General features: G+C 36.3%; 1 protein-coding gene across 3 annotated transcripts; it reads left to right on the top strand.

Moving 5' to 3' along the window:
* Positions 1-193: 193 nt before the first annotated feature.
* On the top strand, positions 194-12656 carry pfkfb2b (6-phosphofructo-2-kinase/fructose-2,6-biphosphatase 2b). 3 transcript variants are annotated; one of them, XM_055050360.1, is made up of 17 exons: positions 194-388; positions 682-852; positions 1392-1517; positions 2431-2527; positions 4445-4511; positions 4629-4703; positions 6582-6638; positions 6776-6900; positions 7051-7258; positions 7691-7837; positions 8189-8293; positions 8420-8549; positions 8639-8701; positions 8784-8848; positions 10010-10177; positions 10876-10898; positions 12025-12656. In XM_055050360.1, exons 2-17 carry the CDS (start codon positions 765-767, stop codon positions 12092-12094), a joined length of 1614 nt encoding a protein of 537 aa, XP_054906335.1. In that variant the 5' UTR covers positions 194-388; positions 682-764; the 3' UTR covers positions 12095-12656. The 3 variants fall into 3 exon arrangements, with proteins under 3 accessions (XP_054906335.1, XP_054906337.1, XP_054906336.1); XM_055050362.1 differs by lacking the exon at positions 10010-10177; XM_055050361.1 differs by lacking the exon at positions 10876-10898.
* The last annotated feature ends 1789 nt before the right edge of the window (positions 12657-14445 follow it).

Raw genomic sequence — 14445 nt, 5'->3', positions numbered from 1 at the left:
TCTCATTCGTCTGATCTTTTTAGATCCCTTTTAGTTTGTTTTTGATTTTCTTTTATGATTTTCAAATGGTGAAATGCTGCTGTGCAGTGTAGTGTAGTGCAGAGTGGAGTGTGATGCGCTGCCACAGAACAGCTTCTATTCTCAGCTTTACGGTAGAGTGAGAAAAAAACCCTAAATGTGACGTGAGGCGCACCTCCAGCGCGGACAGACCAGCGCGCTGTGGACGCGTCTCAACACGAAGGACAGGCCAACCGAACAGACTGGCTCCTCCGACCGCAGCGTCCGCTTCTAACTGTCGGTCCTGGTGATCCGGGGATTTATACGCGTTTAAATCCTGCAGAGGCGGTGCTGTAGTTTAAAAGGATCCTTGGATTTGCAAAGCGGTCAGGTAGATGTATTCATGCAATATATATTATGCTGAAGGAAATGCGAATTGTGTCAAACAAATGTCCGCATTTTTGGTCATTAGAGGTCGCATCGCATGATTTTGATGAAATATTTTTGTAATCGAATAGATGATGTTGCGGCAGCATCTGGTCCTGTATATCCAAATGAGAAATCGATTATACCATGGATGCATGAAGTCATAACCTTAAGATATGAATAAATATGATTAGTTTTGGCGCAGGTTTATTTTTAACGGAATTTGCCTTTTGTATCTTTTTTCATTCCCTCATATAGATATCAGTTTGGACAACGTGCCCATGAGAATGTGCAGATTTATTTATTTTTTTCATTTAGATAAAAACTGATTAAATTTCGACATGTCCTGCACCCAAAGAGACATTGGAGCTTCCATAAACTTCACAGACGACAAAAGAACAGACCCGAGATGCAACGAGAAGAAATGTTGTAAGTGAATTCCTCGTTGGTTTTCTACTGTTAGATTTCAGTAAGTTCTGCGTGACTGCGTCAAGAATCCACAGGTGCATTTGTAACGTGAGCTCATGCTTTGTCCACTCCACTCCGGTTCCAATTCACAAATGTTTTTTTAATCACATCTTTTGTACTGAAGGTTATTTGTTTAAGATTCCAAATTACACATAGGTTAGTGAGCGACTGTTGGCAAAGATGACCAAAAGGTCAATTCTGACTGGCAATTTAAAAATACTTTGTGTGACACTTTCTTTCCATTATTCTTAAGAAAATTGCTTTTCATTCCCAGGATGTTTCCACTGCTCATTTCTTCTTTGACCTGAGACCACAAAGGATATTTGTGTCCAAAGAGACAATTATTTTTCTCCAATCTTCAGATGATGGCCTAGTTATTACGTTTGCAACAATATACCCAACTTGATATATTCTATAACATGTTGGGTATCAGGAGGCAGTCATATGACTTGATCTCGTCTACGCTGGTCATTAATTTTTTTTTTGCATCGGTCTTACAGCATGGGCTTCTTACATGACAAACTCTCCAACAATGATCGTGATGATCGGCCTGCCTGCAAGAGGAAAGACCTACATGTCAAAGAAACTCACACGTTATCTCAACTGGATTGGAGTTCCAACCAAAGGTGAAGCTTGAGGAGCAACATTTTATTCCTTAGAAGTTCAGCAGATTGACTCGCACATTAGACATCAATTAAACATTTCTATGCAATATTCTTTAATGAAAAATATATAAAATCTATATTTGACATGCTGAGTTTCCCTCCAATGTAACACAATCATAATGAAGTACAAGATGAAAAGGATAATTAAAAAAAATTACTATAACTAATATTTTGTACTAATGTTTTCCTTCTAAGAATACCGACTTTCTTAAAGATTTTAAAATGATCTTAAGCTGGTGCATTTTGGCTTTTTTGAAGGTTATTTTGAACATTTTCTGAAGATGTAAGCTGCTGATTTATGCATTTTCTATACCTTGCCATTCTGTTTCTTGAAACACACTAAACAACATGACGTCCTGCTCACATTTTAGAAGCCAAAGTCCAAAGGAAACATTTTTTAGAGCTTCAGAACTTCGTAAGACTTAACACTCAACACAGCTGGAAAGACTCAAAGAACTAGTTTTTTTTTTTTTTTTCAAAACAAAACATTAAGAAATCATGGAAGAATCAGGACATTTCATAGAAATGCATTAAAATGTTATACTTGAAATGAACAAACATGGATCAAAAAACAGTTAGCAATATCTTCATCTGGATTCAATTTTGAATATTTATTTCTGATTCTTAATAGTATTTAATTCAAAATAAAATAGGAATAAGATGATACATACATTTAAAACAAAGAATGAAATAATATATTTCTTTTAACTATTTCATTCACATAGCATATATGTATAGACAATTCAAGATATTAGTATATATGCCAGAATATTGAGTAGGGACTAACATTTTGCATAAAATCAGTGGATATTTGGTTTTTTTTTTTATAGGATGACAGTGTGAGTATTATATTGATGAACTGTTTTTTTCACAGTGTTTAACTTGGGCGTGTATCGCAGAGAGGCAGTCAGAGCCTATAAATCTTATGATTTCTTCCGCCACGACAACGAGGAAGCCATGAAAATAAGAAAGTAAGTTTCATTTTGTAGCCAAACATGAGTTGTCTTCCGGTGTCCTTACGAAGAGTGTTCATTATCCGTGTGATGGCTAGAGAAGCTATGGTATCACTGCTATCTGCCTTTTTCATTTCCTCCATTCTGCACCGTTCAGCTGCATCAGTGACTAAGCTGTTTGTTGGCCAGCAGTCAAAGTTCGGCCACAGTCAGCCAGATTTGTTGTGCTAAACCGATACTCACACACATCTACAAAGAGGCATAAAACACACTATGACCAGCAGATTTTTGCATGAGTCAACACCGCCAACTCTGAATCTGCACTGAGTTCTCCAAAAGGCTTAACCAGAAGCAAGACGGCTCTTCTTCTCTCATGATTTTGTCCTGTTAAAGTAATTGAAATGGGATTTGTCATGCATGGCTACCATGAAAAAGTGACAGGCATGTCCCAGTGCTGAATTCTGACCTAGATGTCAAACAAGCTGCTGCTGTCACTCTGCGACACAAGCTCTCTAGTGTGCTGCACGGCTGTCTGGGTATCAATATTACTCAGGTTGAGTCATTTTGTTGTCAGAGGAGACCACTGAAAGGGATTTTAGTTGTAGTTTTTACATTTTGTAATAATAGTCTTATTATATGGATTTAGAGAAGTGGAGAGAGGATGCATGGGCACTTTAGGAATCCTTTGTAAAAACTACTGAGTGAAGTCTGGACCTAAAGCCAGGTGAAGGATGAATTCACTTTTTTGTACGTTTTTGCCAGATGAATCTTTCTGCTTTCAGTTTTGTTTGATGTGCTGCAGCTAGTCCGTTTCACAGTATTGGAAATCAGCATACCCCTTTACATTCCAATTTACATGTACAGAGGTACAATTTGCAATTATAAGTATAAAAAGCAGTTTGAGACTTTTTTCATCATTTTAGCTATTTGTGTTTTCCAGAGCATTGTTGGTGTATTTGATTGTGTGACCCTTTTCCTTTGCATCATTCTGCTGCAGCCTGATTTTTTTTTCAGAACGCATCTTGTCTCAGAAAAATCTTCTTATTGTTTTTTCTTTTCTTTTAAACTAGTCTAGCCATTCTGTTTTTGAGGCTTGTCATAGAGTTGGAAATAGACATGTTTATCTTCTAGAAAACTCTTCTCATTTGGCAGACAGAGACACCCCTTTACCATGAGAAACATCTTCCCACCATTCCAGCTGAATGGTGGGAAGATGTCCGAGAGGCTCGGACATTCTGTAGATGTCCGAGCCTCTCCAGTGCATTCTTTCGTCTGTACCACAAAATATAACAAACTGCTGATTTGGCTGCTCTGAATGTTCCCAGCATTTCTCTGAAGCAGTTGTTTTGTTTTGCACCATAAGAATGGCCAGTTTCCCTTGTGGAGATAAGAGCTTTAGCCAAATTCGGATTCAAGTCACGAGTTTCCAAATGCAAATTCCATGTGTGGGATCAACAGCCTACCTTTTGCTTGCTTTACTCATACAGCTGAGGATGCTTTTGTCCAGCTCTACATATTACAAAATTGTAATTCTTAAACCCTTCAACCAACAAGAATGTGACTGATAAAGTTGAGAGTTTGCAGCCTGTGCATACATTCCCTAAATACCTTTAACTTCAGTTATCAAAAATAAATAATTCTCCATTGAAAATATACAGAGGTGTTTTTTTGTATGCCTGAATTTAATTGGGGTAGACAACTTTTAACAATCCATCTAAATTCTGTCCCATAAAAATGTTTTAATTGAATGTAACTGAATGTAACTGAATTTAACTGGAGTTAATTTTGATTTTTTAAAAAAAATTATACTCCACACAGAATTATAGCATTTAATGTTTTTTTTTTTAACTGTTTTTTTTTTTTTTTTTTACTTTTTATGATATAATTTTTATTATCATTTTTGGAATTGTGATTGCATTCTCCTCCCCTCCACAGACAGTGTGCTCTGGTGGCTCTGCAGGATGTGAGGGTCTACCTAACAGAGGAGGGAGGTCAGATTGCAGTAAGTTTCCATCTATTTTCAATGTCTTTTAATCGCAAAAGATTAACCTATCCAGCAAAGTCGTGATGCTACATTGTCCTCCTCCAAATGTTTCTCTCTCTTTCTGCATGTTGCCAGGTTTTTGATGCAACAAACACAACGAGGGAACGGCGAGATCTTATTCAAGATTTCGTGAAAGAGAATGGCTTCAAGGTAAAATTTATTTTATTTTATTTATTCATGCAGGTTGAATGTGCAGCCTGGAAGTTTTACAAATGAAAGCTAGCCTTGAATTTCTGTGGTTGGACAGATATAACAAGATGCATACTGTGAACTGGCCTTTTCTATTCCTAAGATGAGTGCGTGTTATTGGATAATACGTAGGTTCTAAAAAGCAGAGCATGAAGAGAAAAATGCTTAGAACTACATGATGTGACTAATTTTTGTAATTTTACAAAGACAATATCTGGTTGCACTAAGGATTTTTTTTCAATCTGCTTTTAAAACTGATTTGAGTTGTGTTTTGCGGGTGCTGAAGCCCAGTAAAATACAGCATGTTGCATATCATAAATGTATTAATAATCCTTTATTCATATTGGAAAATTCTCCTTGCAAGAGAAACCCACATACATCACAAAAAATAATGTAGAATCAGTAATACAATCTACATCTTTAAAATGATTAAAACCTTAGGGATAGCTTATATTTGACGTAAAATGATAAGCAACAGGACAGCAACAGATATTGGAAATTATTTGGTCAGAAATTCTCACGTCAATCATCATCAGTTTTTATTAGGAAGTGTTTTTGTTTTGTTTACTTTTTGAGTGGAAATTTGTTTTGTTCCACAAAATTTTTTGACACACATTGTTCATACAGTGCAACACATATAGTACATTTTCAATATGTGTTTTTATTGGAAGCATTAAAATCCATCAACGATTTGAACTTTAGGTGTTTTCAGTTTTCAATGAGTGAACATTTTGGTATTTTTCTCATGTCTTAGGTGCCATCATGTTAGGTGTTGTTGTGACATTGAGAGAACTAGGGATTATTCTTCTCCCAAACGTCTTAAATCGTACCATAAAACTGATGGGGTGGCCATCCAACATGACCTCCTTTTCTGCAAACCTTTTTCCTTCATTGCTGTTTAATTTCCCTCTTATCCCTTAAAGCTTTCTCTATTCTGTGCTGATTTGATGAAGTTCTTTCCCAGGTTAGCTAAATGAACTAAAGTACTCTGGTGTCTGAGGGTATTATCCCTCGAAGCTCGGTGTCCTCCGATTCTGCTGACATTTTGTCTGACTGCGCATGTTTTCCATAAACTGCGGTACGGAAGTAGGTCAGCTCTGCCAGAGGCAGCAGTCAGACAGTACTCACTGGCAGCAAGTGAAATAAATCAGAGTGAAGATGTACTGAAAAAAGAACATATCTTAATCAGGATATCCCATTAATTTCAGAAGTGTCTGATGTATATGTCCCTGTAGACGGCAAGAGAACGTGTTCAGCACTTAGGATTCAAGAAAGAGGACATTTCTTTAAGCATCTTTAGAATCACCTACATATGAAATACAGTTGAACAGAAATATAAACTGAGTTCCAACATCTATGTCTCTTGTCACTCTGAGCATAATAGGGCAACCAAATGTAAGGCGTACAGAAATCTAATAAAACTTTAACTTTTTATGCACCTGACCAAGAATCAATGCTTAGAAGTAACTTCTTACTTTAATCGTTTTCAATGCAACTCATGAATACTATGTCATCCCAAAGTTGAATTGGGACACTGAATAAAGCTAAATACAAAACACAATTCTTCAAGCAGCATTGCTCTGACTTGTTTAGTAAAAACTGTGTTGCATGATATTCTTCCCTATTCTCAAAGTGAAGTATCAAATTATCTCAATTTGATTCAGTGCCTATTAAGAATCTTTCAATCATTCTCTCAGAATAGCACAAATTGACAATTGAATAAAACATTTCAACATGTCTATAACATTTTCCTAAAGGAAAACTCTATGACGTAGTCAAATGTGAATTTCACAAATGATCAGTGTAAACTGACCAAGCAGTCTGCTCTTTTTCCAACAGGTGTTCTTTGTGGAGTCAGTGTGTGATGACCCAGATGTCATTGCTGCTAATATTCTGGTATGAACTTATGTCACCCGTCTGTAAAGGTTTGACTATGACTTCTGATCTTTATCACAGCCTTGATCTGGTAATGTTCACAATAATAAATGCACTGCTTGTTAAAGATAATTAAACAGGTCCCATGTCTTTTACAGGAAGTTAAAGTCTCCAGTCCAGATTACCCTGAGAAGCACAGAGAGAGGGTAATGGAGGATTTCCTGAAACGGATTGAGTGCTACAAGATCACCTATCAACCATTAGATCCTGATGACTATGACAAGTAAGAATTTGTCAAATACTTTATAAAGTAAACAATCTTTTCACCGTATCTATAAGAAAAAAGTAATGTTGACAGTGTTGGAAGCTGTGATTCAAAAATCAAACACCAGATGGCGAAGTTTACCAGACATTTCCTCCAATGCCCCTGCAGGGACCTCTCTTTTATCAAGGTTATAAATGTGGGCCAGCGTTTTCTGGTGAACCGAGTGCAGGATTACATCCAAAGCAAGATAGTCTATTACCTCATGAACATCCATGTCCACTCACACTCCATTTACCTGTGTCGACACGGAGAGAGCAACCACAATGTGGAAGGACGGATTGGAGGAGACTCTGAGCTTTCTCCAAGAGGAAAAAAGGTATAACAGCCTGTTGTTTACTTCACCACTTCTTAAAAGCTGCAAAGCCAATTTTAAGATGAGAAAAAAACATACCTTACTGGTATGACATGCACACACACATATTACATCTATCTATCTTTACATGAACTATGCATTCTTTCCATTCATTTTTCATTTATTTCTATGGCCTTAACCAATCCTTGCCCTGCACCTAATAATTGCTAGTACATGTCTAACTCATACTTAACCTAAACTGAATTCACACCTTATTCCTTAGCCTAACAAATAACACAAAAACAGCATTCATTCTTATGGGAGATGAAAACTCCTAAAATACACACAACTCTTGTTTTTATAATTCGATTCTTCTAATTTTCAGTTTTTCCTTGATAAAAGAGCATTGCCAAGTAAAATAATCAAACTCAACTCCACCTGTTCCTCATTTCCCAGTTTGCCCACGCCCTGCGTGACTTCATTGAAGAGTATGAGCTGTCGGATTTGAAGGTGTGGACGAGCCAGCTGAGGAGGACCATCCAGACAGCAGAGGAACTCAGTGTGCCATATGAGCAGTGGAAAATCCTCAACGAGATCGATGCTGTCAGTACCAAAGAACCCAATTCACCTCATTATCCACTTAGTAAACTAGTTAGCTTTATGAAGTCTTGTGGTTTAGAAGGACAACATATCTCACACAAGCCAAAATCAAAGAACGGTCTTGTTGAGTGTATGTGAACCATATGTGGTTGATATAAACATTACCCATATGTTTGATTCTCAACCTGTTTATTGATAAAATAGTTTGTTGGGATAGTCTTTATGTAGATGGAATTCCATTTCTTTATTCCTGTTTTTTTTTTTCCTGAATTGTTTGATACATTTTACTGCCAAATATATCAACTGTTGCTTCTGCTATTATATAAGAACATTTATTTTGCTATTGTTCCCAAGGGTGTGTGTGAGGAGATGACTTATCAAATGATCCAGGAGACCTTTCCAGAGGAGTTTGCTCTGAGAGACCAGGATAAATACCATTACCGCTATCCAGGTGGAGAGGTGACCATCAGGACCAATCCCCTGCAGCTTCCACTTTTTATTCATGGAAACAATTAACTTTCTTATAGTTAGCTGTATTGTTGATGTAGCAACTGTTATATCCTCTTGTCTCTTCCTCTCCATCAGTCCTACCAAGATCTTGTACAGCGCCTTGAGCCTGTTATCATGGAGTTGGAGAGACAGGGCAATGTTCTGGTTATCTGCCACCAGGCGGTGATGCGCTGTCTCTTGGCTTACTTCCTGGACAAGGGTGCAGGTCAAACAAACACATAGACACACTAAAATGTGCAGCTAACCTCACAAGAAGATGCTGATATATGAAATATTTTGTTCTTTATTCCACAGATGATCTCCCTTACATGAAATGTCCACTCCATACAGTGCTTAAGCTAACTCCAGTTGCATATGGTAAGTTTATCTCAGTAACTGCAACTGTCTAGTTAAAAATCAGCATTCACAAGCATCCAGTGCTTTCAAACTTTTCTTGTAGGTTGTAAAGTGGAGATGTTTTATCTGAATGTGGAGGCGGTAAACACACACCGAGACCGGCCACTTGTAAGTCTTGAGTTTCAAAAACTACGATTGATATCCATTTGCTGATTTTAGTGCTACTGTGTTGAGTTAATGCATTAAATGTGACATATTTTTATCAATTTGATTGATTGGAATTTTCAGCATCCGATTTAAATGCTACCAAAGTGTTGTGTGTTGTGTCTATTAGTTCAACACATTGGCGCCGCAGCTGCACTGGATCCCTTCATGTGAGGCTTTGCTCATGCCTTTCTGTACAGCCCAGTTTTGTTCTGCCTCTTCTATCTTTAACTTTGATTAACCAGCTTGGCTTGAGCTCTGAACCTAACACTTTTAAAAAAGGTTTACTTTTACTCATATTTTAGTTCTCTGAAAGCTGTGCCTGATAATGCAAACTGCTCGGCTGACTGCATTATTACCATTAAATATGACTGCATCTTGAATCGATTATCGTGTTTATCTGAAAAAAAGAGTGTGAGGCACAATTAGGCCAGAAATTCCAACTTTAAACAGTGTCATATGAAAGTATTCATAGCATTGACCTTCTTGAGATTTTATCAATATTCTTTAATTTGGTAAACCAACAAAAAGCAGTGCATTATATAAAATTGAAAGAAAATAATATATTTTTTATTAAAAGTCTGATGTGCACTTATTTTCAATCCCTCTTCAGTCTATGAACCACCTTTCAACAAGAGTTCGCTTTATGCAAAAACAGCCACTGCATACAAATATTGGCATTATCCATTCACTACAATGGAATTTCTGAGGGGAAATGCTTAGACTGGATTTTATTTAGGTGTACCAGAACAAAGGTGGTGAATACAAATCAACACTACATTTTTCAGATTTCAGACTTATTTTACTGTTGTTGCACAAAGACACGACAGTAAAATTGGCAACAAAATTTCATTGCTTTTTATTTGTAATAAATGTAACCTCCTCATCCTTCCACTTCACACATGTATATTTCAGATGTGAAAAAACGTGAAAAGATTTAAAACCTTTCTGCAGATACATAGTTTCCGATGCAAGTTTTTATTTCATCAGTCAGAGCGCCACTGTATCTGTCCATTAATGTGGACAGGTATTTAGAATGGCTGTGTCCATTCAGGTGATTCCCCCGTCTCATCTGTCCCCAGATCTTTTTCCTTTAACACTTGCGGTATTTCATCTTCTGACCAGGATAAAGTTCCGAGGGATTCTGCTCTCATACATCGCCGGAATAGTTACACTCCCTTGTCCAGTTACGACCAGGTGAAGCGGCCCAGGCTCTACAGCGCAGGAAATCAGCCCTGGCTACCGCTCGCCCCTACCCCTTCAGCTCTGATGCCAGAGAGACTGCAAAGCCAAGTTAGTGGGAGAGTTACCGGCTGACCCTCTAAGTCTCTCACCGTCACCTGTATTCAGTCACCTTCCACCACAGTTGTAACCCTGTGTTAAACATCCTCTTGACTCAGTTCTGGACTTTCTTGATGAGTCAGTGTTTGTAAGCTGTAAATGACTTACATAAATTTCACTGCTGTGTTTGTATTTCTTTCTCCGGGCATGTTTTGCATCTTGAAAAAGCTGCTTTCTCCTTTTACTGATCATCCCGCATGATCCGTACCTCAACAAAACATTGTCCCCAGCTTGAATATGCAGAAAGCATGTAACCTCTTTGCTTTGTTGTTAAGTTTTTCTGTTAACAAATGACACACAAACATTAGGAGTATTTTGTACAATCACTACCTTCAAATAATCAAACAAATATGACATAAATATTTTGCAAAAGTTAGGAGAAAAAAATGATTCAAGGATTTGTTATTGTCATACCACCTTGCTTGTTTGTGGTACAAAATTTGGACTCAGGTCCCAGATTAAGAACTACCGGTATGCTATACAAAAATAAATAATTAAGTAATTTGTATGATATTCCTAACATTTCAAGCATATTCACATATGTAAGTACTGTTCATTCATTGGCCTTGCATTACAGTACAGAGCTTCTGCCCTTCTCCCCATTTCTATCTGTGTTCTCTCTCTCCACTTTTTCCAAACTTGTGTTACAGTCTCGGACAGGAAGCAGTTGTTTGTGAGTATTTGAGAGTTAGTATCAGTAGCCAACCGTTTACTTTTTTACCATCCTTCTATTCATTGTCTGATGATCTATATGTGAATATATGTGTAATAATTAAGATTTTTTGTGGTATTATTTTATTTTTATGGTTTTCAGTTGATCTGGTTTCTATTATTTCACAGTGAAAGTTACTATCGGGTTTTTTATTGCCTCAGCAACATTATCTAAAGTACACTATCATACAATGATTAATTGACACTCTGAAATAAGGCTAAATCATACATTATTATCTGTGAGACTTAATAATGTTGGTCTTGAGATTTCTTGATGTACTAAAATATTGACAAAAAGTATTCACTGATTGGATGCATACTGTGTATCAAAGAAAATCAATAGCTGCTTCGGGAAAGTTCAAGTGGTTCACATGGACATCAATGTTTTATGTTTAGGTTTTAAAAGTCGGCTAGAACAATGTTTTTTCGCCAACATGGACTGATTATATGGCTATGATGTCAGTAATTTTAAGAGACTAGAATTTGAAGCATAAGAAAACTTTCTGTTTTGCCATCAGTAAGCTTGTGGTATTATTCTGACTGCATTGTCATCTTTCTTCTTTCCACCAGTGGAGACCAAAATTGGTTTGTTCCTGATATAGACTCTGGCATAATTCACAACTTTTTAACAGAAGGGGTTGGGTATTGTCTTATTCATTGTAAAATCAGTTTTGATGTTGTTTGTGATCATTACCATGTATGGATTTGGAAAAAGTCTGCAGTGGATATAAGCTTCTTCAATCATTTCTTTAAAATCTTTAGTTATTAATTTAACAATATTTCCATTCTGGAAAAAGAAAGATTTGGAATATTCATTAAAATCTAAGCCTAACATGAGTGTAAGCAGCTGCCCAGAATTGTCTTAAAGTTGTACAAGATTATAGGATTACAGAGACCATAATTACATGAATTATTAATTTGTTCGTTTATGTTGTATTTGTTAAAGAAACACTGTTACTTTTGAAATAATTATCTAAATTTCCAATTCTGCTGGGCATCTGGAGAGATAATCAGTTATTTCAAACTATTTTATATTCTAAGAAAATGATTTATAAATATTGGTTACATCTCTTTTTTTTTCTACCAAGGACTCCCTGTGTGAAGGAATCGACTTTGACAGCAGCGAAGAAACTAGTGGCTGTGTCCGCTTCTGAGTGAAGGTTGGATCCTGCTCCGCTTTTCTTCACAGCTTCTCTGGTCTTTTATGAGTCAAAACAATGGAGGGCCTTGTTCCTTTTAATTTTTTTACCACATTCTAGATAATATCAAGATTACAGGGAACAGAAGGGTTCCCGCTCAAGATATGAACATGTGAGCGCAAAAATAACACGTTGCATTTATCTCAAGCACTTTGTCTGTATGCATGCTGAAACTGAAAACCCTTATCACTGATATACAGTAGTGCATGTGCACCAAAAGAAAACAGTCAACCAAAACATGCTGTATTTGACAGCTTTGGTACCATTTTTTTGTGTAAATATTGCAATGCCTTAGTAAATTTGAAATATATTGCTAGAAATAAGCGTCTTCATATAACAAAAAATGTTATAAATAAGCTGTTTTCACAATAGGACAATGTAGGTGACATAAAAATATTTTTGCAATGAAAACCTATGTATATGCTGCACAAGCATTCTGTAGTAGGGACTCTTAATGGATGGACATCATCAATTGCATCTGACCTGGAGAGAATGTAGTCAAATAAAGGAATTTTTATATGTTTCTGTCTTTTTTAGCTTTTTCGTTTTTCTCAAAAGTTAAAAAAAAAAAATTAATACTGATCCTGTGACCAGTATGATAAGCATTCAGCCAATGCACAGCAAATTGTGATTAATCATTTTCTGACACATTTCTAACAGAACTAGTATTCATTCCATAAACAGTTTGAGCTAGAGTAGCTTGTTGCGTCACCGAGCCACGCTTGCCAATGATCTTGTTGCCAACTTTGAGGACAAAACGTGTCCTTCCTGCTTAATATTTTCCGACCACAAACAGCTGCAATGCTTTAGAAGGAATCAGTACTATTTTCACCACTTATTGGTTGCCTTAATGCCTGAATACTGTATTTATCTGTCAGAAATCCAATTTAAGACCCATGTCTGTGATGCCATTCGGAATTGTAGCAGATAAAAAGATAAAGCCTAAAAATGTACATGTTTGCCATTTGTGTTCATGATATATTGCTGATTCATTTAAAAAAAACAGAAAAAAATTTCCAATTTTACAAGACTGTTTTTTGTTATTTAATTTGTAATCAAAGGTAGAATACCTAAAAATTTTACTCAAGTGAGCACTAAAAGTAAACTTAACTTAAGTACTGAGTATTTTATGACATCTGATTTAATATTTGTCAATGTGTCATCAGACACATTGAGAAATGTGTCTGTTACATTTCTCAATTTAACACATTGAGAAATGTGTCTGATGACACATAGTTATGTGCAACATCTGGTACTATAAAGATTAAAATGAAAAATAAACCATAAAATAAAATTATACCAATAACACAATTACAAAATAATTCTTTAACAATTTATAAATCAATATTTTTCAATCAAAAAGTTAAGAGACCAATACTTACAGCAGGTAATGCATACATATGTAAGAACTTTTAGTGACATTATACCGTGCTTAGAATATCTTTTTGGCATGAAAATGTCTCAACAAGCTCTGTAGATAGAAAATAACATTAGAAGAGCAAAGCTTTTGTGCAAGAAAGCAGTCTCACTTTAAACTCCTGGTCTGGCTCAACTCTGGTGCTTTCCACTGATCATCCCTTCCTCATTTCCTTCGTATAACACCCAGTGCACACTACACAATCTTAGAGCCCACTCAGCCCACTTTGAAAACCTGAAAGTCCACACATTAGCCGACAGAAATCCTAGGTAAAAGGGTTTGATCGAATAGTATGGTGTCCAACAATGGGAACAAAATAATAAGTCCAGTTAGCTACTTTTAAAACCAGGCATTAATTAATGCCTTACTACATTCTACCTGCATGTGGCTAGTGTCAGTCCTGACTGAAGGAAAATCATTATAATCTATTTAGGTCACTTTAACAAAGAACAGCTGAAAAGTTATTGGGTTTCTCAACTGCAGTAGAAATGTCACACTAACTCCTCCCTTTGTTATTTATATTTTCTTTGCATAAAATGTTGAATAAACATTCATGTTGTTTATTCAACATATCATCTCCAATGTACTTTGGGTTGCAGAGTATAGCACATATATTTATATGTTGGTAATGTTGTCCTTAATTCATTAAATTCTAGTGAAAAGGAGGCAAATAGTAGTCTGTAGCTAAGTTAATTATGCTAACTGGTTGATAATTTCACAGTATACCCACTTCTCAGAGAAAACCTGGGTTACAAATTAACACTCCCCTTTTCTCTCCCTCGCTGTCTCTCTATTTTTTATATTTTTTTACCTGATTTTACTATTTTTCTTAGTAGCATAGTAACTGCCACAGTTGTTCTTGTTTTCTACTGACTGCTGCTGACTGTCAGGGC

The sequence above is a fragment of the Poeciliopsis prolifica genome, unplaced genomic scaffold, assembly GCF_027474105.1.
Source record: "Poeciliopsis prolifica strain line A6 unplaced genomic scaffold, Auburn_PproV2 SCAFFOLD030, whole genome shotgun sequence".
Classification (NCBI taxonomy): Eukaryota; Metazoa; Chordata; class Actinopteri; order Cyprinodontiformes; family Poeciliidae; genus Poeciliopsis; species Poeciliopsis prolifica.
Note: the sequence above shows the minus strand (reverse complement) of the source record. Positions and strands in the feature narration are given on the sequence as shown.

What these genes read in the sequence shown, in the direction of transcription:
- pfkfb2b (XM_055050360.1), top strand. Translation starts at nt 765, where the DNA reads ATGTCCTGCACCCAAAGAGACATTGGAGCTTCCATAAACTTCACAGAC. An exon ending in CTTCCTGGACAAGGGTGCAG is followed by an intron (nt 8,550 to 8,638) that starts GTCAAACAAACA and finishes TTTATTCCACAG; the next exon opens with ATGATCTCCCTTACATGAAA. An exon ending in CAGAGAGACTGCAAAGCCAA is followed by an intron (nt 10,178 to 10,875) that starts GTTAGTGGGAGA and finishes CTTGTGTTACAG; the next exon opens with TCTCGGACAGGAAGCAGTTG.